This window comes from Macrosteles quadrilineatus, unplaced genomic scaffold (genome assembly GCF_028750875.1).
Source record: "Macrosteles quadrilineatus isolate MER2022 unplaced genomic scaffold, UCM_ALF_1.0 Scaffold_8__2_contigs__length_117827958, whole genome shotgun sequence".
NCBI classification, from domain to species: domain Eukaryota; kingdom Metazoa; phylum Arthropoda; class Insecta; order Hemiptera; family Cicadellidae; genus Macrosteles; species Macrosteles quadrilineatus.
The window spans coordinates 31,191,989-31,214,746 of NW_026542601.1; the positions used below are offsets into that span (position 1 = coordinate 31,191,989).

A 22,758-nucleotide genomic window follows, 5' to 3' on the forward strand; every position below is an offset into this window, starting at 1 on the left:
GAAATAATTGCTCCTTCCCCATTCGGCAACAAAAGAATAAAAATAAACCTGAGCCTAAATTTATAAGTAAGCAACTAAAAGAAAAAAAAAACTTAATACGCCTAGTTAACCTTCCGTTGGGTGCATTAATTTTCAAGCACCAAAGGGCACTCACTGAAGTTACCTCCGGGAGTACAAAAACTTATACAATGATGAGTAAAAAACATTTTAATAGCAATAAAACTGTTAGAAAATAATTTTTTATGAGTTATTACACTATTGCTTAAGTTGTATATCAAATAGAAAGTGTTATAATGAAAATAAAAATACTTAAGTATTGCGGATAACAAAAAATATTTACTTTTTGTACTTATACAGTACTATTGTATATTAGAAAACAAATTTTAATATTGTATGACATAAAAACATGTACATGGTCTAATAAAAATAATAATTTTGTACAGGGACAACTCATTTAATCAAAGCTCTTAGACAAAGATTGCATCAGTGTATGACATAAAAACACCAATGGTATTATGATAAAAGATAATTTTAACATGTTTATCCTCTAGATCACGTAATTTTTCAAGCTGATCAGCTTGAAAATTAACCTTTAGGTTTGAAACCTGGGTCGCTGACCTAAATTCCAGGATCACTGACAAGTACTATAGGTATTTAACCATTTTTATTAGTAAAAGATAATTATTTCATAAGTACAACTTACTTTGTCAAAGCTCTTTAGAAAAATTGCAATGGTGTTTGAAATAAAACATCTATTGTCTAATGCAAAAAATCATTTGTTAGAAGGACTACACATTTTGTCAAAGCTCTTTTTCTTGCAAAAAAAAAAGGTTTCCGAACTCAAGCACCATAAGTTCTTTCTACTGAATGTGGTTCCTTGTCTTCCCTTTCAACACTAGCCAACAATCTTGCAATTAGTTCTTCTTCATCCATTTTAAAATATCGCTAAATAAGGCCAAAAGGGCGCAAACGGAACAAGGCTCCGGGAAACCCGTTACATCACAGGGTGCTCACGGAAGCTACTTCCAGTAGTTACGCAAACCACTCCCCTAAGTCAACTGACAACTGGGAAAAGGGTAAGAGTATACAATACCGATTCCGCAAAAGAGGTTTGTGAGGTAAATCAGGCCACAGCCCTGCCGAACACATACTATGGTTTTTATAACGAAAAAAGTAGTGACCCGCAGGTAACTTCCGTGATGCGCCCGATGGAAGGTTAAGTGTTTTAGTACTGGCATGTAGTTTTACTTATCATACTCCTAGTCCTATTTGAATAGATGCACATTTAAGTAGAGTGTTTGTGATACTTATGCCAAAGGTATAATGCTTAGAAGTTAGAATCATTGGTTACCTTCCTTTAGTTCACATTTAAGTCAATTTTAGCGAATTTCCCTATAGGGAAGGAGCTATTACCGTAGGTGGCCGAGGTGTGGTGAGACCTAGGCCCAGGAGCGATTTAAATTTATATTTCATGACCCCAAAGGCTAAAAGTACCATCCGTTCAACTTTATATAAATATACAAAAATAAAAAAAATAATTCAGTATATCAATGTGTTTTGTACAGTTATTAGTTACGGAGAAAATTAAAAAAAAAAACTGTTATTAAATACCCATGTATGGAGAATATTGAATATTGAAAAGCCACTTTGCACTCTTGTTACACCTTATATTTTTCCTACAGTTACTATAAAGCATATAAATAATATTAGTCTTTCAAACACTATGCAACACATTTTTAGGTTATATGTTAAATCCAATCATTGAACGAAATGAGAATCACTGCAACAGCTGATCGTAGTCGTAGTATCTTTAAGCGTTGCAAACCGATTTCCAAGCGCATACAAGTTACATGCCTAAAGCACGCTGTTTGGTGTTGTTTGATTGGCATTCTGGAGTGCGGCAAAAAAAAGAGTGCTGCATAAGTAAACAACAGCAAGGAAGTACATTTTTCCACAGTGGTATAATAAATCGTTTGAAAAAATGTTCACCCAACTATCATTTAAATGAGATACTCCGTTTATCAAACATTTATATCATCCAACAGTTGGCTCCAAACCCAAATCCTGAATATCAAAATTAACACGTAGAGTGCGGCCATTCCCGAATGGGTACGGCGCTTGGCCCCCGTACGGTGCGTCCCCATCGGGAACGCTCGGTAATGCCTTTTGTATATCTTCGTTTTTGCTCTAGAGTCGGCCGAAAGCGGACCTATACGACGTTAGCGTGTAGTATGTGACTTGCATTTTGTTGTGGTGTAGGTTGGTAGTAAATTTCCCCGTAAAATCCCCGTCTGGCAATCTCAAAAGTCTTCTTTTTGTCGCGTCTTTTTCCCTCCATTTGGCAATACAATTCCAATGGGACCGGCTACGTTCCAAGCAGTGCTGCTATCTGTGGGTGTTTAGCGAACTACATCGACTCTCGTTGTAAAGCAGGACATCCCCTCACGTTATTTGCTATTCGTCAGACCAAAATTGAAAAGGCCAATCACACGCGGCAATCGGGTTTACTCGACGCTGAGGGCTGCGCCGCACTGGGGATACGCCCGCTATTTGACGTGCCGCAGCGAACGTGTTAAACAGTGAAACCTGTTTACTTAGTTGAGATTACAAATAAATTTAGATAGGCTACTTAATAATAAAATGTTTACTATTAAATTAACCCTTCACGGACGGGTAACGGATATATCCGCCTAAGTCTATGGTGATAAAGGAAGGGTGGGAGATATATCCGCTTATGGTTTTGATGTTCCGGACGGGAAGCGGATGTATCCTCCTTCTCTTCAGACAGACTGGCAGGTGCTTGAGCAGTAACCAGTTGTTTCGTGGTACCAAGGCGCCACTTTCCTGCTCTCTCCATTGGTGCGCTCTCTCCCGCTCTCCCGCGCCTACCCCTCTCCTGCGCCTCCCCCTCTCACGCACACCATCCACCCCTACTACGCTCCCCCCTCGATGTTTTGCGCTCAACACTACATTGTCTTTATTTATTATTTACATATTGTTCTTTATTTATTGCCTAAAGTTGTCATGGTCATATGTACAAAGACGGGTGGCGGATATATCTGCTGCTTTTCTACTCATCCACAGACAGGTAGCAGATATATCTGCATAGTTAAAAACAAGGGAAAAATTATTTTGACAGTATGAAGTGTTGCATTGTGTTTTATTTATTTGTTTATTTTTATATTTTTTTTAAAGAGTTTGGCGGCCTCTTTTAACCTTGCATTTGCCTGTCCACATAAACTAAACGCCCGTTCATGGGTCGTTTACAGCAAAGCAAGGAGCGAGCCAGTACAGTACAAATGTGAACTTAACTAATAAAATGTTTTCGGCAGTGACCAGGATCCGAACCCACGACAACGCTGCCTTGGGCCCGAAGTCCACGACACTACCGACTGAGCCACCGACTCACTAAACACATTATGAGCACATTATGTTTATTTTATGTATACATGTATAACAAAACACAATTTAGGAAAATTAATTTTTATTTTTTCCTATAATTTTTTTCCGTTCTATGTCACGATTTTGCCCGTCCGAGAAGGGTTCAAACTGAAAGAAGAAAACTAATCATTCTCAATAATTTCTTTATTTGGCCAGGGGGTAAAAATCCGGGGGTATAATTCCGGGGGGAATAATTCCGGGCTGTACATCTACAGTTGAATAAACGCTATTTAAAATTCTGGGGATAAAATTCCTGCAACCCAGTAGAATACCTTCCACTAAAAGAGTAATATATTTGTAAGAGGAGTTCTAGAACTTAAGGATTAGAAGAATTCTCTTTCTTTTTGAGGTTCAATTGAACCATGATCCAGCTTAAACATCCTCTTTACTCATGCAGTAGCTTGAAATTATAAGAAAAATATTACATGGCTAAGCTTTAGCCTCTTTATTCTATGCAACAAGCTTTTACATTGAGATTTATACTATATAATCTAATTCTGTTAGATCAAGCATCTTTTCACCATAAAATCTTGCTACCCACCTCGGCAGCCGACTGTGAACTTCTTGTAGTATCAAATACATGGAAGCTCCGTGGAGATGCTCCAGGGTCCTCGGAAAACAGAGAATGATTGCGGATAACAGAAGTGGATACCCAGGACTCCCGTACACTGGCTAGGCTATGGAAGTATAGAGTGCGGTCTCCGTTTGTGCGGATAGGACCTGCAGTAGAAGAAATTAAAAAGAGTTCTTTTGAGTTCTTCCCTGGTTAGAATTAAATTACCTAGGAAGGAAAATAGATGAAACATTAGTCACTTTTGTTATCTTTACTCAATATAACTACATGCAGTAGAACCTTGCAATACTTAAGCAGTGAAATTATATTTGTTACTTAGAGAATATCTTTTTCACCACACTACGATGTTTTTAGCCGTTTTACAAACGTTTATTGGAGGCCCAAAGAAAGCTACGTATTGCTGTCTATGCCAGCTGTCATCGTCATTTGGGTACCTAGCAGGTTTTTACATCCCTAGGGCCAAAAATCGCCTGAAGTGGTTTTGCAGCTCTTGAAACTATCTCGAGCTGGCAAAACCTCATTTTCGGCCCTAGGAACGAAATTACTATTTCCCTACACTACTGTGAAATGAGCTGTTTTCGTTACATGTTTATCACCTGCCAAAATTCATCATTACATTGTTTACTACGGAAAAAGAACGTTTACTATGCAAAAGAAATGTTTACTACTGTATCTTATTTGGATTTTTCCGACGTAAACAAACAAAGATGTGTTATTGTTTTGTCAACTTTTTCAATTTTCAATAACCAAAACTGTACAAAAACTTAAAACTTAACTTTAAATTGAAGGAATAACCTAAAAAATGCTATGAGTTTTGTAACTGTAATAAAGGAATTATCTGTTTTACTTAAGAAAATAATTAGTCTTTGTATCGTAGCTCGATAAATCTCGCACATCAAACATGGTGTCAAATATGTAATGACTTACTTTCTACTCTTGTTATGAAATATACTATTTGCCAAGGTTTCTACTGTGGTGCAAGGTTTCAGTGAAAGAATAAATTCAAGAGGGTTTAAATGTACAGAGTGTTTCTGAGTTATCCAACTGATATTGCAAACGGTCAAGTAATGTGAAATTGTGTGTTATTTTTAATTTGGGATAACTGTACCACGTAATGGTGTGTAATAGTTAACTCCTCATACTTGTTATATCATTATATCTTTCTATCTGGAAGAGGCGGGATGAGGCCCCAAGCCCCAACCAAGGTGCTTCATATGGATTTTTAAAACCGTTGCACAATTTAGTCAGTTGATGTTTCCAAATTCCTTCAATGTCCAAGCACCTTTGATAGTTTTCTGCTTTCTACCCTCTTTTCCAATTTACCAGATTGCCAATAGCTGTTTATCTCATCTCAATGAGCTCCTCACAGTTGAAAAGTTGGTGATGATCAGTAGTCTCTTCTGACCTGCCGCACTTCATTCCTAGTCATAATATAAACACTTTCAATGCAGATACTTCTGAAACGTCCAAATTCAAGTGATCAGTCATTCTGTTGTTGTTTGTCCTATTTTTAGCTTATCAAATATCAAGGTATCAATCCGTTTGAAGAGGGTGTGAAGGGTGAGTTTCCTGCTCTTAAAAGGGTTGTTTAGTCCATTACCTACTTCTGGTTGTTCAAACAAACCTGATATCTTCTGGTTGTGTGTACTGTTAGTTGTTCTTCAGTGTCCCATAAAGTAATGGAGTTGCACAGATACTTACTTGATATCAGTGCTTCTTTAGTAAATGGATAGCCTGGTGGGCAGCCCAGGGGAGCAATAAGTTTTTTATTGAGGGTACAACAAAGAAAAAAATTGCTTTGCAAGAAAGGTGGGGGAGGTGGTGCAAACACCTATGGGGCTCATAACGTGTCATACGCAAACCGGGGGTCTGATAGAGATGAGACAGTATGAGAAAGTAGAACCTTTAAATATAATGGTAAGTATCCTAGTAAAACTGAAACTCCATATGGATATGGACATACAATTTTAACAGGTTGCATCTACCTCTGAAGCTCTACTCACCTAATGCCAAACCAAAAAGTCCATCCATGAGGTTGAAGTATTTGCCTCCTACGTGGAAATCCCCGTGCAAAGGATATGGGTAGAAGTAGTTGCTTGAAACTCTCCATGATCTATCATTCTCTAAGTCGTACACTAAAACAATAACAAAATGTGAAGATACTAAAAGTGTACTGACATCTAGAGATTAAATTGAGGGGGACCCAACATAATTCTTTCCTTGGCTTTCTCCCCCCTCTCACTCTATCTATCTCTCTCTTTTAATTTTGTTATAACTTATGTAGTCAAACATCGGGTGACATTGTCTAAGTTTATAGTTACAGTTATAGACTGTCAACTATTATAGTCCCATAATGCTCAACTGGTACTGTAATGTCCAACCTCTAATAATTTTAAATCCTTATTAAAACCACATATGCTGTAATGATCTAGAGAATTGAATGATTCAATTGTCTTAAATTGTAAATACCTAATGAGGAAAAACTTAAAGAGTCGAAGCTAGCGTTTTGGTTACAGCATAGACCTTTAAAAATTAAATCTCCAAAGTAATAAAATATTTGAAGGTTTTATGTTCAGATGCTTTGGAAAGAGGTGACTTGAAGCTTGAAGAAACACAGAATTTATATAAGTGGTACAATAGCATTACCTTCCATAAGGTAATGCTATTGTATATTATACAATAAGGTAACATTTTCATCGAGTTACCAATGAGTTTGAAAGAAGTAACATCTGACAGATATGCATGGGCATCACTACAATCTGCAGTCCTTGTGTCTACAGCTATGTTGATCAGTAGAGAGTCTTGGTCCAAGTTAGAATCTGGTATTGTGTAGCGCTCTGTGAGACAAAACATACAACATTTAAGAAAGTGTTGTAATTTTTTAGGCAAAGCAAAAAAAATTGTGTTTTATTGTTTAGGCAAAGCTTAAAAAAAAGTGTGTTTTGTAGGGAAACGAACTTGCAATCTAAGTGATGTGTTGTTAGGCTTATTTCTCTCTAAATTACAAAATAAATCATTGATAATATATTTCAAGGGTTGTTTGTATATTAAGGTCTCCACCAAGCTTGAGTAGTCGCCAAGCGAGCTTTGCACCAGCTTCTTGTTCTTTATCACTTTTAATACTACTACTCTTTCACTACTAGGCCTACTCTACTACTTTTTTACTACTTCTTTATCCCTATAATATCTCTAAATAATTTCCACCCCTATGCGATGGTTAGTTTCATCATAGTATCAATACAATGTGAAAGGAAATAGAACATCTTGCCATCTTGAAGTTTAGGTCATGTCCTGTGATTGTACTTCTAAGGTTCTAAGGCAGTGGTGCAGACAATATTTTAAGGGATTTCCACTGGGCGACAGTGGCGCCAGACTTACCGGGGTATCAGGGGTGTGGAATACCCCCCCCCCAGAAAAATGGGGGCCTGGGGGTTCTCCCCCGGAAAAATTTTGCTTAAATTAAAGTGAAAATCACACATTTCTACGTATCTTTTCATGAATTTTCCGATTATATTCGCTTGTAAATAGTCCATATAATCTCACTTAACTTCTTGAACGTTATAAGAGGCCAAAAGGCTCCCTTCACAACCTCTTGGGCCAGAATCATAGCTCAATTTAAACAATTTGTGAACACAAACATGTTTAAAATATCTACGTAGAACCTAAAACTAAATTGTAAATTTCCACTTATTTTTATACAGGTAAAAATCTAAACCATAATTGTTATAATACAAATTTGTATATAAGTATGCAAGTAAAAAAAATCTGTAGATATAATTATGACAGAATATGATTTTTAACGTGTTTCCTAAATGTGCAATTTTTCGCTCTAGAATACTTTTTAAATTCTGATACATTAAAAATTGTGAATCATAAAAAGAAATTTTCCGGCACCATCCATAGTCACTGGGCGACACTTAGTTAGCGTGTTATTTTATCCACTTATACTGTTGACTTACAAGACGGTAAATACATATAAAATTTGGTAAGTGGTGACCGATTTTGATTGGACACTCCAATCATCATCAGACCCAATAGGCGAATCATATTACAACATTCGCCTATTGGGTCTGATGATGATTGGAGTGTCCAATCAAAATCGGTCACCACTTACCAACTTTTATATGTATTTACCGTCTTGTGAGTCAACCGTATAAGTGTAAATATATTATTATAAGTGTTATTAGACGTATATATATTTTTTTTCAGGTAATTTAATAACACGTACGATGCTGGTCAAAATGTTATTTACAGTAGAACCTCTTTAATCCGAACTAATTGGGACCGGGGTTAGTTCGGACTATTGAATAGTTTGGATTACAGAACATATTATTGTTTTTACATAACAATTGCTAGAGAAAAGTGAAAAATCTTACTAATATTATAATTGTGAAAGTTTGTGTGTTTGTGTGTTTGTTTGTTTGTTTGTTTGTTTGTTTGTGTGTTTGAAGTTCAATCACGCAAAACCACTGGACGGATTGGGCTGAAATTTGGCATGATGATATCTTACATTCCCGATTAACATATAGGCATATTCTTATCTCAAAAATCCTTTCGGGCTCTGCCCCAGTGGCTGTGTAATTCCCCATGTTAACCTTATGAGTATTCATATTTAAAGGGAATTAAAGAATTTAGTCAGCTGTTTCAACTAAAAAGGTTGGTTCTATGATATGGAAAAGCATTAAAAAATTATTAGATTTACCAACAGGGTGCAGCACTATATTTTTTTGCATTTATGAAAACAGCTAATTTGAACTAATATAAGCAGCCACAAAAAACTGGCAATGAGAACTGTCAATGTAGGATTGTTTACAGTTATGTTTATGTTTTTCATTTCATGAATAATTTGTGATAATTTGCGAATTCTTGATAATTTATTTTTCTCTATTGTTTAGGTGAACTGGTAGAACATTATGGTTATGGTAAATGTGTAATACTATGGAATACTGTAAATTTAAAAAAGCAAATTTTATCAAACTGTGTCCTCCCTTATTGCAAATGCAAAGCTTGAGTATAACTGCAATAAGCATTTTATACTTATATTCCAACCCCGTAAGAAGGACGGGTACTCTGCTAGTGCTTTATAAAGTAAAATACAGTCTTTATTTAATAAACTATAGTAAACATATGGAATAAACAGTACTGTACTGTACATTACAATAGAAACAATTACAGTGCGTATACCAATAAATACAGTATCCAATGAAGAACTACTGTTCTGTGTATAGAGTACAGCAATAAGGCGTTCTGATTAGTGGACGTTCTGATTACAGGGGTTCGGATTAAAGAGGTTCTACTGTACTATAAAAGGTGGTCTGGTTACCCAAAATGTATCTAACAAAAATAAATGATTAATTTCCATTATGCTCTGTAATGTACTTACTGATAAGGGAATCTGTGTGAAGGTCAAACACTAAAACTTGAGGCTGACATTTCCTCTGGAATGTATTGAAAACATCCACAACACCTGAGTCTATTACCCAAAGTCTTCCACATCTGTCTACCTGAGAACAGTAACTAGAATTTGAATGACCATCAAGTTAGTATAGACTTAACAATAACAACAATAAAACATCAATTTAATGAAAATTGTAAACCTAAAAAATCTAGATAGTTTAATCCTGTAGTTTATAAAGCTGGAAAACAACATTCTTTGTGATTGAAAAACTTTGAAAATTGTATTCAATGGTGCACTGGTTAGGGATCCCAACAAATTGTGTTGGGATTTCCCAATAGGTTTTAAATTGTCTCTTCTGCCTCCAGACTGTTCATTGTCATGGGTTGGGTGTGTTAGTGTTGCTAGCCTAGTGGCACAGACTATGGAAGTTTTACTTTATAGTCTGTGCTAGTGGTTAGCGTCTCAAACCTCAGTACAGGAGGGACTGATTCAACTCCCGGCACATCCACAAAACCTTATAATAGGTTTGGACCGCTTTCCTTAAGCGGCCTACACACTACACGTGCATTGCACGCCGTGCAAGCACGTCGTGCCAAAAACTGACGAAACGTGCAAGTGTGTGGTGAACACCGTGCAAGCACGGCGTGCATTGGCATGGCACGGTGGAAATCAAGACGAGTTTGATTTTTGGCGTGCCGTGCCAAAGCACGCCATTCTGACGTGCTAGTGTGTAGGCGGTCCCCGTGCCACGTGCTGGTAGTTCAACCACTTTTGACAGGGTTTGACCCTATAATAGTACTTTCTTATTAGTGAATCAACGGCATTTTGTCTTGGCCATTTGCAACACAGATTAAATACGCATATAGTGGCGTCCCCACCTTAAATAATTGATAATTGATCATTGATCATTGATAATTGGCACGACCATCGAGATTACAATGGATCGCACGCTGTATGTGATGCGTGATCCGAGACGCAGTCATAGATCTCTGTATTATAATATATCATAGAGCCTACATCCTCCACCACAGTATTGTGAACCAAGTGCCCTGCCGGCGTATATCTGTACGGCAGCGAGGTGCAAGGTCTGGACTAACCTAGCCACTAGGTGGCTTAGTGCTGCTGCCTTGTGTCTATTTTTAATGATTAATCAATTAATCATGTCCAATGTTCTTAAAACATGTGTGTGTTCTGCATTTCATTTGTACGAACAGACGATGTAATTTAGCACGTTGCAGGCTACACTGAAGATCAAGTGTGTGGGCAAAATGTGCCGTGCAAAGCACGTCGTGCCAATATAAAAAATGGCACGGCGTGCAATGCACGTGTAGTGTGTAGGCCGCTTTAGACTAAACTAACTTTGAGATCAATTAAAAATGCCACTGGCGTAAAAAAAGTAAAGTACATCACTATTATCAAAAGTCAAAATCTGCGCCTCTTTCCAAGAACACACCTGGTGGCGCCAATATTGTTGCAGCCGACTATTACAGAACTGCAACTCAGTCCAACTACGTACACTATGTAGTCGTTTTTTTTTGTTTATTTATATAGATTTAAAATGACAGTCAAGTGACCATACCAATGTTGGCCACTATTTTGCTGCAGTATGACGAAAACATGTTAAATGATTGCAATCGTTTTCACTCACGTGGGTCCTGAACACGCTGGTGATGCCGTCACAGTCGCCCCGGTGCCACGACCAGTCAGGGAAGGGCTGCAGGAGGGTCACGCCGTTACGCTTCAGGTCAGACACCGTGGCTAGAGTCACTGGAGTGCCAGGTTTGGTTTTGGGGAGCGTCACGAACAATTTGCGGCCCTCACCGTTGTAGCCTGCAAAATATTAATGAGATAAGGAACATCATAGCGTTTGCAATTTGATTGAATTTCATTGCGGAAATTGTTATATGCTGCCGTACTGTTCTTTCTGCGGGCTTTCATGGTCGATGTCATTAGCGTAGCCAGTGAGGATGCCTCTTCAAAGGGCTGAATTAATTGTATTGAAACAATCTCTAACTGACAGTGGATGAAGAAAACCACTTTGAATTGCTAATATAAAGTTGTTTATTACAGATTACCCATTACAGTAAAGGTTATTTGGTTCAAAAGACATTTTCTAAAACTGATAAGTTAAACATTTTTTTAGTATTGACTACATAACTATTTTCAAAGAAGAATTTATTTTGTTTTTGCGATATTAATGTGATATTTCATATAAAATTAAAGCTTAGCTCACAATGCAAAATTTTAATCAGACTAGAGGTAAACTTATCTGAATTTTTTTAGGAAAATCTAGGGTACCGTATTCAAAATAGTACCACATTTTTTACATAAAGAGCTGCCATTTTCTAACAAATAATTGTCAAATTCTGATTCTACAAAAATGTTTGTATAACAATAGCTATAAAATTATGTATAACATGACATGTGTATTTGACAGTTTACAGTAGTGAGATTTGAACTGGCGAACCTCTAGTTTAGGTACATCCTACATTTAAAATACTTTATACATTTTCACTTTATAAATGTGCAATGAACAATTTGTCTGAAATAAACAGTGATGGACACTATGACAGAAGCTGTATGGAGATTCTATACCAATACATCATTAACATAAAATGGTTTGGACAGTTTCAATCAAATAATTATACAAACATGTTTACTTTCAGGCCAGTGACATAATTTTTTTTTATGTTTATGAACCATATTGTTTCTGTTCCGAATATTCGTGGTGGACATTTTACCCTGTGTATCATCCTTATCTATCAACATTTAACATGTTTGTGCCGATTTAGTAGAAGCCGATTAGTTGCATAACGTTTTAAGTTTCAAGAATCAAGAATATTTATTTGCCATTAAAAACAGAACGTTACAATAGGCATCGTCAGTGAAAAAATACATCACAGTCAGTCTATAATACAATCAGTCTTAGCGTCTAAAAATTCATCTACAGTGTAGAAAGCCTTACTTTTTAACCATTTTGTAATTACACAATTAAATTTCTTATCAAGCAACAGCCTCACAATCTCTGGCAGTTTATTGAAGAACAACAGTTGTTGGTCAACTAATTCAACGTATTCCAAAACTAGTTTAATTGAATGGACCGATGTGATAGCCAAGTTAGTAAAGTACAAAAATCATCAAACTCACGCTAAATAACAGAGAAACTCACGCAAGTTTACACCACAACTAAAACTCTAAGCATTGTCTACATGAAAAAAATATAAAACAGAAAACAGGTTTCGGGTTTTACAATAAGACATTACATTAAATTGCTTTATTCAAAATCAACTAGCTGTTCAGAAAAAAATAACTTAGTGATTAATTCATAAATTAATTTTTTAGACTTTTAAAAGGCTTTATTTTGGTTCGTTGAAAGCCCTTTAAGGATTTTTTCGACTAAGAATTTGTTTTATTTTAGTCAGAACCATTAGCCTACATTTCATTCTGGTTCTGACTAATAATAAAACAGATTCTTATACGAAAACATCCTTAAAGGGCTTTCAACAAACCGAAATAAAGAATTTATGAACTACTAAGCAGAATAGAAAATAGAAGGTGTAAGCCGTGATAACATGTCAATTAGTCAAGCCACATAACATTAGAAACACAGCCACTTGTATTTCGTGACCACTCCGTACATGTAATGACAATACGCAATTATTACTCCATCACATTATTGTTACTCTATGCAAGGCTTTTAGTGAAATGGCAGCGCGGCGGGAATATTGCTTTCTGACGTGTGAATTACGCGTTGGCATTTTGCGTAGAAAGTGTAAAGAATTGGTGCCCGCCTCGTAAGTTATTGTTATTTTTATGTGTAGTTTTAATGTAAACAAAACTGTTATTATTGTAATATACTTATAGGTACTAAGATAATATAATTATAATATAATATTCAGTTCCATTTAGATAATACAGACATGTTCACTTTTGAGCTAGTGACATCATTTGTTTGTGTTTATGGATACATTTTTAGATATAATATTCGTGGAAGCGGTAAGAAAACATTTTACAAATGATAAATCTATAAAAAAAAACTACGTTAGCGAAATTTTCGAATCTCTTCTTCTTTGAGACTCAAATTGAATGAGATGACTTGAATAACGTTCAAAAACATAAAAATACGTACATTTGCAAAAAAGATTCAGAAAAATCAATAAACTTACCTGACCACACGTCCACGTCAATAATTAGGTTATTTTTAGGGACGAAATCCCCATTGGCAATGTAGGCATCTCGAAGTGCCTCGGTCGGGAACGTAAAATCGACGTGAGTCCAGGCATATAGTGTTTCCATGCGACCCGCCAGCACTGCGGGACAGAGCAGCAGCAGAAGAAGATACATCTGGAACCAATGCAAAGACTATGTTTAAATTGTGAATAGTCAGTGGTAGTTCTAGAACCTTGTCAAGGGGGGGGGGGCTACCGTGATGAAGTTCCTCACTCCCTAAGAAAAAAGGGGGTCTAAGGGTACTCCCAGCAAAATTTAGTATTTTTAAAGCAGTTTGGTGGATTTGTAAAGCAATTTCAACGCCTATATCTTTGTCCAAAATCCTCCTTGATGGTTTTATGTATGTTTAAATACTATCCAGGTTACAATGAATGAGCACTTTAACCCCTATAGCCCCACCCTTGGAACCGCTACTGGATATAGTGCAATGGTTATTGAAAGAATAATGTTGGTTTTAATGCAGAGGTCTTATCATAGCCGATAGTTGCGTGAAAGCGATGAGGTGTGAGAAAAGGAGGCAAGGTAAGGCTGAACTTATACACATTCACCCTCTCTTGAGTTAAAGCGGAGCATTTATGGATGGCGGTACAGTAGTAAAAGATTGTCGCTCAAGCGACTCGCTGTTTTTAAAATACGGGAAGCAGGTTTGAGACACCGCTGCAAAAAAGTGTCATTGGGCGTTTCAAGTTCTATTTGATCAAATTCAATTAATTAATACGTGAATGCACGGTGGCAGTTGCCGGTCGGCAGTAGTATTTCCACACTTTACAAGATATATTTTCCATATATTTGTATTTTATACATAATATTAGTAATCAATATATACATAGAAATAATTTCTTTACCCTCTTTGTTCTAATGTCAGTATAAATTAATACGTCGTGTTTAGTCTATAATGGCAATTTTATTGTGTTCACCTAATTCAAGTTGTAAATTTATATTTTGTATAACATTACCGTAATGTTAATTATGTTAGAAGCCACATTTGTAATAGGCAAAGTTAATTACAATTTGAAATTGTCAGATTCTGTGCTGGTTTCTTATAGTGATAGCCGATTGGGTTAATAACGGTAGCTGAAGGTTCAGTGCAGTCAATAGTCAAGAGAAAAAGAAGTAGCAAATAAATGTGTAACAAACTAGCGGTAACACTGGTATTTGGTGATGCTCATCGGAATTTTAAAAATAGGGTTAGTTGATACTCGGTACCATCAATATAGACACAAGAGTACAAGCAAGTAACTGCAGACACAAAACATACCCATCTCTACTAGAGACTCAACCACTAAAGTCAGAACGAATATCATATTTTGAGGGTCAAAAATGAACAACGCACTTTTCCCACTGTCCGGTCATGATGGTTCGCGAACTCTTTCAGATAAATTTAGGTTAACACGTTTGCGGCAAATTTAACCAAATTTGGTTATCAAGCCAACGGAGATAAAAAATATAAATTGATAATAATATACTATTCGATAACATTATATGAATTTGAACGGATGGTATTTTTGGCTTTTGGTGACATTAAAACGAAAAAGTGAATCGGCCTCGGGACTCGAGTCTAAGGTTTTACCTACGGCGATAGCATATTTCCTATATGGGAAATTCGCTTAAATGAAGGAAACGTCAAAAAATACATGGTGATAAATAATTGAGAGGGTGGTTGAAATATTACTGCACACTTTACATAATACGACTTTTAAATACTGAAACACCTTAAAAATTATTATTGTTGAAATACGGTCAGTGGTTTGGAAGAAGATGGTATTATCGTAGAATCTTCTGAATTCTTAATGGTGGTGAATTTCTTTCCACAAGTGAACCAGCTGTGAAATTAATGTTTGTTTTTATTTTGCTACTGTATTATTGGATGACAATGAAATCAAGACCAGAGATATGATAGCAAACAATTAAACAATCCAAACATAATCACAGCAAACCGAGCAAACTACTTTCCCTCATCTCTACTTAATTACCGGAACACTGGGACCACCTTCGTGTAGTCTTTGTTTACATGGCCACTGACTTCCGGTCAAAGACATCTAATTTGAAAGTTATGTCACAGAGGTATAAAGTCGTGGAAGAAAATATCCGGGTGGGCATGATTCAAGTTGTAAGACATTGTGTCTTTAAAGCGAAATCTAAAAAACCAAGTCGTGTTTTGAACGCAATTGATGCGATTATGTAAACATACCCGTCACAGAAAACCAGCTCACCTAGTCAATTTCCATTTGTCTTGTTGGATTTTGACTAAAAATATTCAAACCTATCTATATTTGCACGTGGCAGATAAAAACATCAATTCTTTTTATAACTCAGTCCCTTTCAGTCCATTAGGCTACCAGGTGGCGCAATAGTCATAACAATAAGAACACTACATAGAGCAACAACTGTCACCACTGCCCATAGAGTACGAAATGACAAAGGTATTTATAGCTGCATAGAGACGTAGGAAATCATTCACGGTTTGACATTGTTTTCAATCGAACAATAGATCCGTGAGATGGCGTTGATGCGATTGTGAAAACTTGATTGTAGCAAGGTTTGGCGGGTACGGGTTTTGACAACTTTAGACAACTAATTTTTAGACAACTTTTAGATCAGTGTCTAATGTAGCGTTAGGCACCAAACCACACTTAAATTTGGAATTTTGGATAATCCAGAGTATGTAAGGTTAAACAATAAAAAGGCCCTAACAATACAACAACAAATTTGAAAACAAAAGAGGTTGTGTTACCAACTTTTTTACTTGCATGATACATTACAGAGGGAACTTAGAATATTATAACAGAAACGGTATGCTGAATTTTTATTTCAGGATTAGTGTTGCCTTCAGTATTATTTTGAGGCTTCTGATTGGCTGAGGGAACATCATTACCCCGACGATACGGTGGATGCCAACGGCCTCGGTGGTGTAGTGGATATTGCTGGGCTGATGATCCGAAGGACCCGGGTTCGAATCTCACCCGTAGCACTATTTTTTTGTATTGGATTTTTTTCATTATCAACAAGTTTGGTTGGTTTGGTTAGGTTATGACGGTTTAATTTTATAATTAAAACATTATGAAATTGAATTTGACCCATTTATAGTTTTATTTTATGAACAGAAATATTTTTTTCGGTTAAACCTTCATTTGATTTTTCATTATTAGCAAGTCTGGTTAGTTTGGTTAGGTTATGATAGTTTAATTTTATAATAAAAAACATTATAAAATAGGATTTGAGGCATTTATAATTTTATTTTATGAACAGAACTATTTTTTCGATTAATAAACCTTCATTAGATTTGTTCATTGTCAGCACGTTTGGTTGGTTTGGTTAGGTTATGACGGTTTAATTTCATAATAAAAAAATATAAAATTGAATTTGAGGCATTTATAGTTTTATTCTATGAACAAAAATAATTTTTCAATTACTAAACCTTCGTTATAATCAATCAGAAGCCTCTAAATGACACTGTTGGCAAAATTAATCCTGAAAAACAAATTGTGCAAACGGTATGGATCTTAAACATAAACGTAAACATAACTTTAAACATATGACGTCACCAGCCCGAAAGTAAAACAGTTTGTATTATTATTATTTTAATGGAGCCGGCAATAAACGTCCGAACCAGATGTTAAGGTTATTAGTACAATATTCGAGCCAGTGACGTCATTTGTTTATTCAATTTTTTATAATCTAAACTGTTTCTGTTCTAATATCCATACAACAGTTAATTGAATAACATTTATAGGTTAAATAAAACGGCTAAAATATTTATTAGATAAAATAAAACAACAATAATATTTAGAGATAAGATAGTAACACCCTTTTTAGGCTGAAGAGTAATCATTAAGCAATAAGCATTAAAAATACACGTTGTTATATTTATATTTTTTATAACAATTACCAAACTGTTAAATCGGAGTTTTATAGACTTTTATTATTTATACTTAATACGTTTTGTTTTTTATAAAGGTTCTAACAAATTAATTGTAGTTTGTATTTGCTAAAAATTTATTGATGATGATAAAAGTCTCAACTTAAGACAACGTTAATACATTGTTAACACGTCAAATGGTTCTGGCTGGATTTATATTTGGCCATTTATAATATAGAATTCGAAAAACCCCAAGCAACAGATACAACGCAAACCAATTTCACTTACCATGTTGCTTCGTGAATATACCTCAGCGGAGTGCCTCAAGGTAGTATCATAGGCCCGGTTTTATCCGCCACAAACTAATTGGGCTTTCAATTACCACAAGAAATTTGTTTTGAGGTTTTGGAGGTCTGGTTTGATCCACAGCGGAACAATAAATTAGGTAATGCAAAGTAACTGAGTTTTTGTCTGGCGGCCACGGTCGATGATTCTGTCAAGGACGGACAAAATATTTCACAAATCTTAGCTTTTTGTGTGTATGTTCTGTCTTTTAATTTATTTTATTTTATTTTATTAAAAATCGAGTTTTTTTTCTGATATTAAGAGCTTTGAAAGTTGAAACATGTAATCTCATAGAGGATGAAATGACATACTATTAATTGAGCTCCTGCCTTTATTACATCTAAAAAAGAGAAAAGAGAAGCAGAAAAACCATCTGGGGAGTATTATCATTTTCTCCAATAAACTGTATATATCTCAATAGGATTTCATATGACTATTTTCAGAAGACAAAAATGATTCATAAACGGGTTGCATTACAAGTTTTAAATTAATTTAGCTTCAACGTAAAAAACCCTGGCGTGAAGTAAGCATAAATTTGTCTTTAACTAAGTATCGTGAAGTATAGTAACATAAACTATGAATTATTTTGTAGTTTCGGAATTATATCTATTTACCTCTCAAATTAGTATGTTTAATTTTTAATTAGCATCTTTTTCCAAGATATTAAGTGATAATAAAGTAGCCTCTGATGTATCACATGCTATGTTTATGGATAATGAACTTATTGTTGTAGATAGATTTCTGATGGATTATACTTTTATCTTTATGTAATTTGGACTTATTTTTTAAATCAAACCAATATGTTGCTTCTCAAGCAAATATTAGTACTCATAGGGGCAGTATAAATGAACCTTGATGTATATAATAATATAAGAAATTTATTTGACACATTTTTAAATAAAATATCAATTTAACGGATACGTATTCACATGTTTGATACGACGGTTCTCGGTATTTCTAATTATGAAAGTCACAAAAATCAAAAAAAGTTTTGCAATTAAGTGTTTTTATCGTACACAACTCTTAGGGAGTATACCGTATACGTAAAGTATATTTTAACACATATATGTGTTAAAATAGACTTTACGTTAAATTCTATGCAAATGCAAGAGATAAAACTATTATCTTGTGGACAACGTCAGTCGAGATCGAGTGTTTTAGCAGGTCTTAGAATATTCATCATTCTCTGGTCCTATTTAATAATTTTATAACATGTTATATTTATATACAACGTTTTACAGCAAAGATTTTACAGTTTTTAAAAGTCACGTTTCTTTACGAACTCTCAAGTTTGAAGCTTGGTGACTAAACCTAGTTATAAAAACAATTCAGCGACCCAAATATTGAAAATTTAAATACAAACAAATGAATATTTAGTAAGGAAACCCGCTGGCTGATACCAGCATGTAATAAGCTACTGTAGAGGGCTAAGTCTAACTGGGAAATACAATCACTTTGTAATTCTGAGAATCATAATACAATGTAAAAATTTGCAAATCAATATTAGTTTGATAACATTGTACAAAAATGTTTTTTACATTAAACATAGACCTATTTCAAAAATTAAAACTATTTTCCGGTTGAAACTTTAGATCTTACTACCGAGATGTAGACATTCCATTTCTATATTAAATTTGATTGTATGTTTAGGGTAAAAAATTAATAAACAAGTACAAATCGAAAACAAACTGCGCCTTCGCCTATAAAAGTCTACTTACACCAACTTGTTAAAACCCTTTACTTCCCGGAATTATGAAATTTGATAACAAAAAATTTTACTTTGAATTTTATTTTAATTTTGTTTATTTTAAGGCTAAAAATGTGTTTTTTTTTTAAATTTCCCTCATAGAATTAAAAGTTAGAAATATGTATCCATGCGGATACCATGGAAACCTAAAGTACCATTGTTCGCTAATTTTCATACGTTAATAATTTTACTTTGACACTCCCATAGTATCCATATGGATACAAGTTTTTTAAAAGTTGTATCAAATTGAAAAATAAGTTACTTGTTCATCAATTAAAACAAATTAATTTAGAATGAGTACAAATAGACATATTATGTAAAAAAAAAAACTTAATTACAATATTACTAGATGGCATCATAAGCCACTCGTCAATTTCTTCATCGTCATTCATCTGTAAAACACATCATTATTATATTTGATGATTTCTAATATCGGACTGAAACAAGCATTACAACACTTGTAGGCCTATATTTATCATTGTGCAGACTTAAAAAAACAGACTTATATCAAAGAAAATACAAAAGAAAAACAGTATCCATATGGATGCTATGGGAACACAGACGATACACCATAGCTATTAATAAAAATAAACCTGTATCCAAAAGGATACTATGGGAACACAGAGGACTCTTTAAATACTGTCAGCATACTTTGTGTTCCCATAGTATCCATTTGGATTCAGTTGTTTTATACCAAATTTATAAAAAGTAAGTAACAGAAAACTATAATTCTATGTATATTTCAGTAGCTAAAGGTGTAATGAAGTGAAATATAATTTTTCCCAGCCTCGTAACTAATTATAAACACAAAAAATCTTATCTTGAAAATCTTAAATTTCATGATGTGTCAAAAACCTGGTTTGCATCACTTTGGAATGATATTTTTCTTCTTTTCGCAGGCTTGCCAACACTAGGAAAATTAAAAATCCTTTCTAATAAGCCTAGAAACAAAATGCATAGAGGTATAGACTCAAATCTCTACCTACAGAGAGGTAAAAAAATGAGAAATAATATGTATCCAAAAGGATACTATGGGAAGTAAAGGGTTAACGCGGCCAAGCGAAAAAGATCTGATTGGACACTATAACATCTGGTATTTGTCCATAAAATATCATAGTATGAAAACCTAAAAGAGAAAACATCACTTCAATAGTACAGTTATCTCTATGTAATTCTATTTCAATTAGATTAATAACCCCTCTGCAGCAAACCTGCAGACTAAGTAATTTGCATTTGCCTGATTTGGTTTTCAATTAAATATATTTCAATAACATTAGGTTTAACGAGTAGTTGGCTGCCACCGGGAGGGTAATAAAGTTAGTTTTTTTTTTAGTAAAATAGCAATAGCATAGTTTTAAATAAATTTAAATTAAAATAAATAAAATAAATAAGTTTGATCAAAATATATCCATAAACTAGGAAACTACAACAGATGACTTTTTCTTCATTAGAATAACGTGGAAATGTTAAATTTACAACTTTTTTTGCTCCATAAACAATAACGGTACAAAACACTTAAATATACTAAAGTATTAGTTTTTTTAAGTTCTTCAAAATGGTTTAGAGAGGAGTTGGGAGCTTTTATGTTTAGAGGGTCAAAATTGAGAAAAAAACTAATTTCACCTTATAAATCCCTCCATTTGGCTTCTGGAGATCAACACGAAAAAATAAATCGATCTCGGGTCCAAGTTTTACCATGAGACCTATGGAGCTTATATGGGAAATTCGATAAAAACTAGGCTTAGTTGGTCAATGTAGATGGGATTTCCTACTCAATATCTAAAGTTAGTGGTTCTGTAATAAAAATTAAAAACTGTTGCTAGTTTCAATTTTCAAACATAACAGGGACTCTAGTAAAGTTTTCTCAGTGAATAATAATAAAACGTGTAATTCCTGTTGTATGGAAAATTATACTCATCTGTGAACCACTTGGTCAACATCGACAGAGGTTAGATTTTGACCAAGTGACTTGAGTATACCGAATCATCGATATATTCGTGGTTAACCTTGCGGTGAACATTTTCCCTATCCATCACGAGGTGCGTTACCTTCACGGCGATTGCGACATATCGACCACGGATAATCGATTGTTTCGATTGTTCACCGGTTGCGCCCAAACAGTTGATTAGGAGAAAATCAAAGCAGGAATTGAGCTGAGTACGTGGAACCTGAAATACACTTCTACAAACATTCTTATGAATCAGAACATACGTTTGGACGTTCGAGGCACCGTCTTTGAAAACTGAAAAAGAATTGTCATCATCAGTGTAAATTATTTTATGTATGATTCATGATTGGTGAGTTCAGGTAGTGGCAATGCCGATTAAAAGAGCCTTTCTTGATAGCATAGAATTAATGACCATACTATATTACTTCATTTATTTGATTTCACATTCAACAAAGGTTTATTAAAATTTAAAATGTCTAAGGACTAGAATGATTTTAAATTACGTTGAGAACAACATCCACTCTGTAAAATGATATAACTAAAAAATGGTTTTAAATTGTGTAAAATGTAAAGCACAAATTTATGATCATTATGAATATATAACCATACTAGATTTCTAATTATTACATGTGTTTAAAATATTGTAATTTCACGTAATCACCTCTAATCAGGTATTTTCTACTTTTAGCTAAAGCATTTGTTGTACATCTGACTGAACGGGAATGAATATATGTCAAAAATAACTAAAATATTTTGCTATTAACCATTAGAAATTAAAAGGCTAATTATATCTAACGCAGACTAACAGATTTTCCAACTTACTTGTATACCTACTTAGAATAGAATAAATAAAGACAGTATACCAAGAATATTAGAGCAGACACTGTATGGATTATAAATATAATCAATTGACGTCACTGGCTTGAATCGTATACTAATAACCGTAACAGTTAAACATTTATTGACAGTCCCATTAAAATAATACGAACATGTTACTTTCGCCAGTGACGTGATATAAAGTCTATAATCTATACTGTTTATATTCTAATGTGCATTATAACGTACTACTTCATCCGTTAAAAATAAAAATGCTTCATCTATATAGATTGCAAGTGAAGCTTTAGATTATGTTACCCTAAATGGTTGACATATACAGGCAAGAAACATCTATAAAACAATCTTACAGTAATACTCGCAATATCGAAAGTTAAAGTGT

The 22,758-nt window shown here is 34.5% G+C and overlaps 1 protein-coding gene across 1 annotated transcript in view; it reads right to left on the reverse strand.

Moving 5' to 3' along the window:
- The window catches only part of LOC128999959 (protein yellow-like), a 45,632-nt gene that overhangs the window by 6,315 nt on the left and 16,559 nt on the right, over positions 1 to 22,758 (reverse strand). Inside the window, exons 2-7 of the mRNA XM_054426760.1 lie at positions 13,580 to 13,757; positions 11,062 to 11,243; positions 9,399 to 9,519; positions 6,721 to 6,852; positions 6,019 to 6,150; positions 3,983 to 4,161 (exon numbers count right to left, since the gene is read on the reverse strand). Of these exons, the coding sequence (XP_054282735.1) occupies positions 3,983 to 4,161; positions 6,019 to 6,150; positions 6,721 to 6,852; positions 9,399 to 9,519; positions 11,062 to 11,243; positions 13,580 to 13,757 (924 nt within the window). The remainder of the gene's footprint in view (positions 1 to 3,982; positions 4,162 to 6,018; positions 6,151 to 6,720; positions 6,853 to 9,398; positions 9,520 to 11,061; positions 11,244 to 13,579; positions 13,758 to 22,758) is intronic.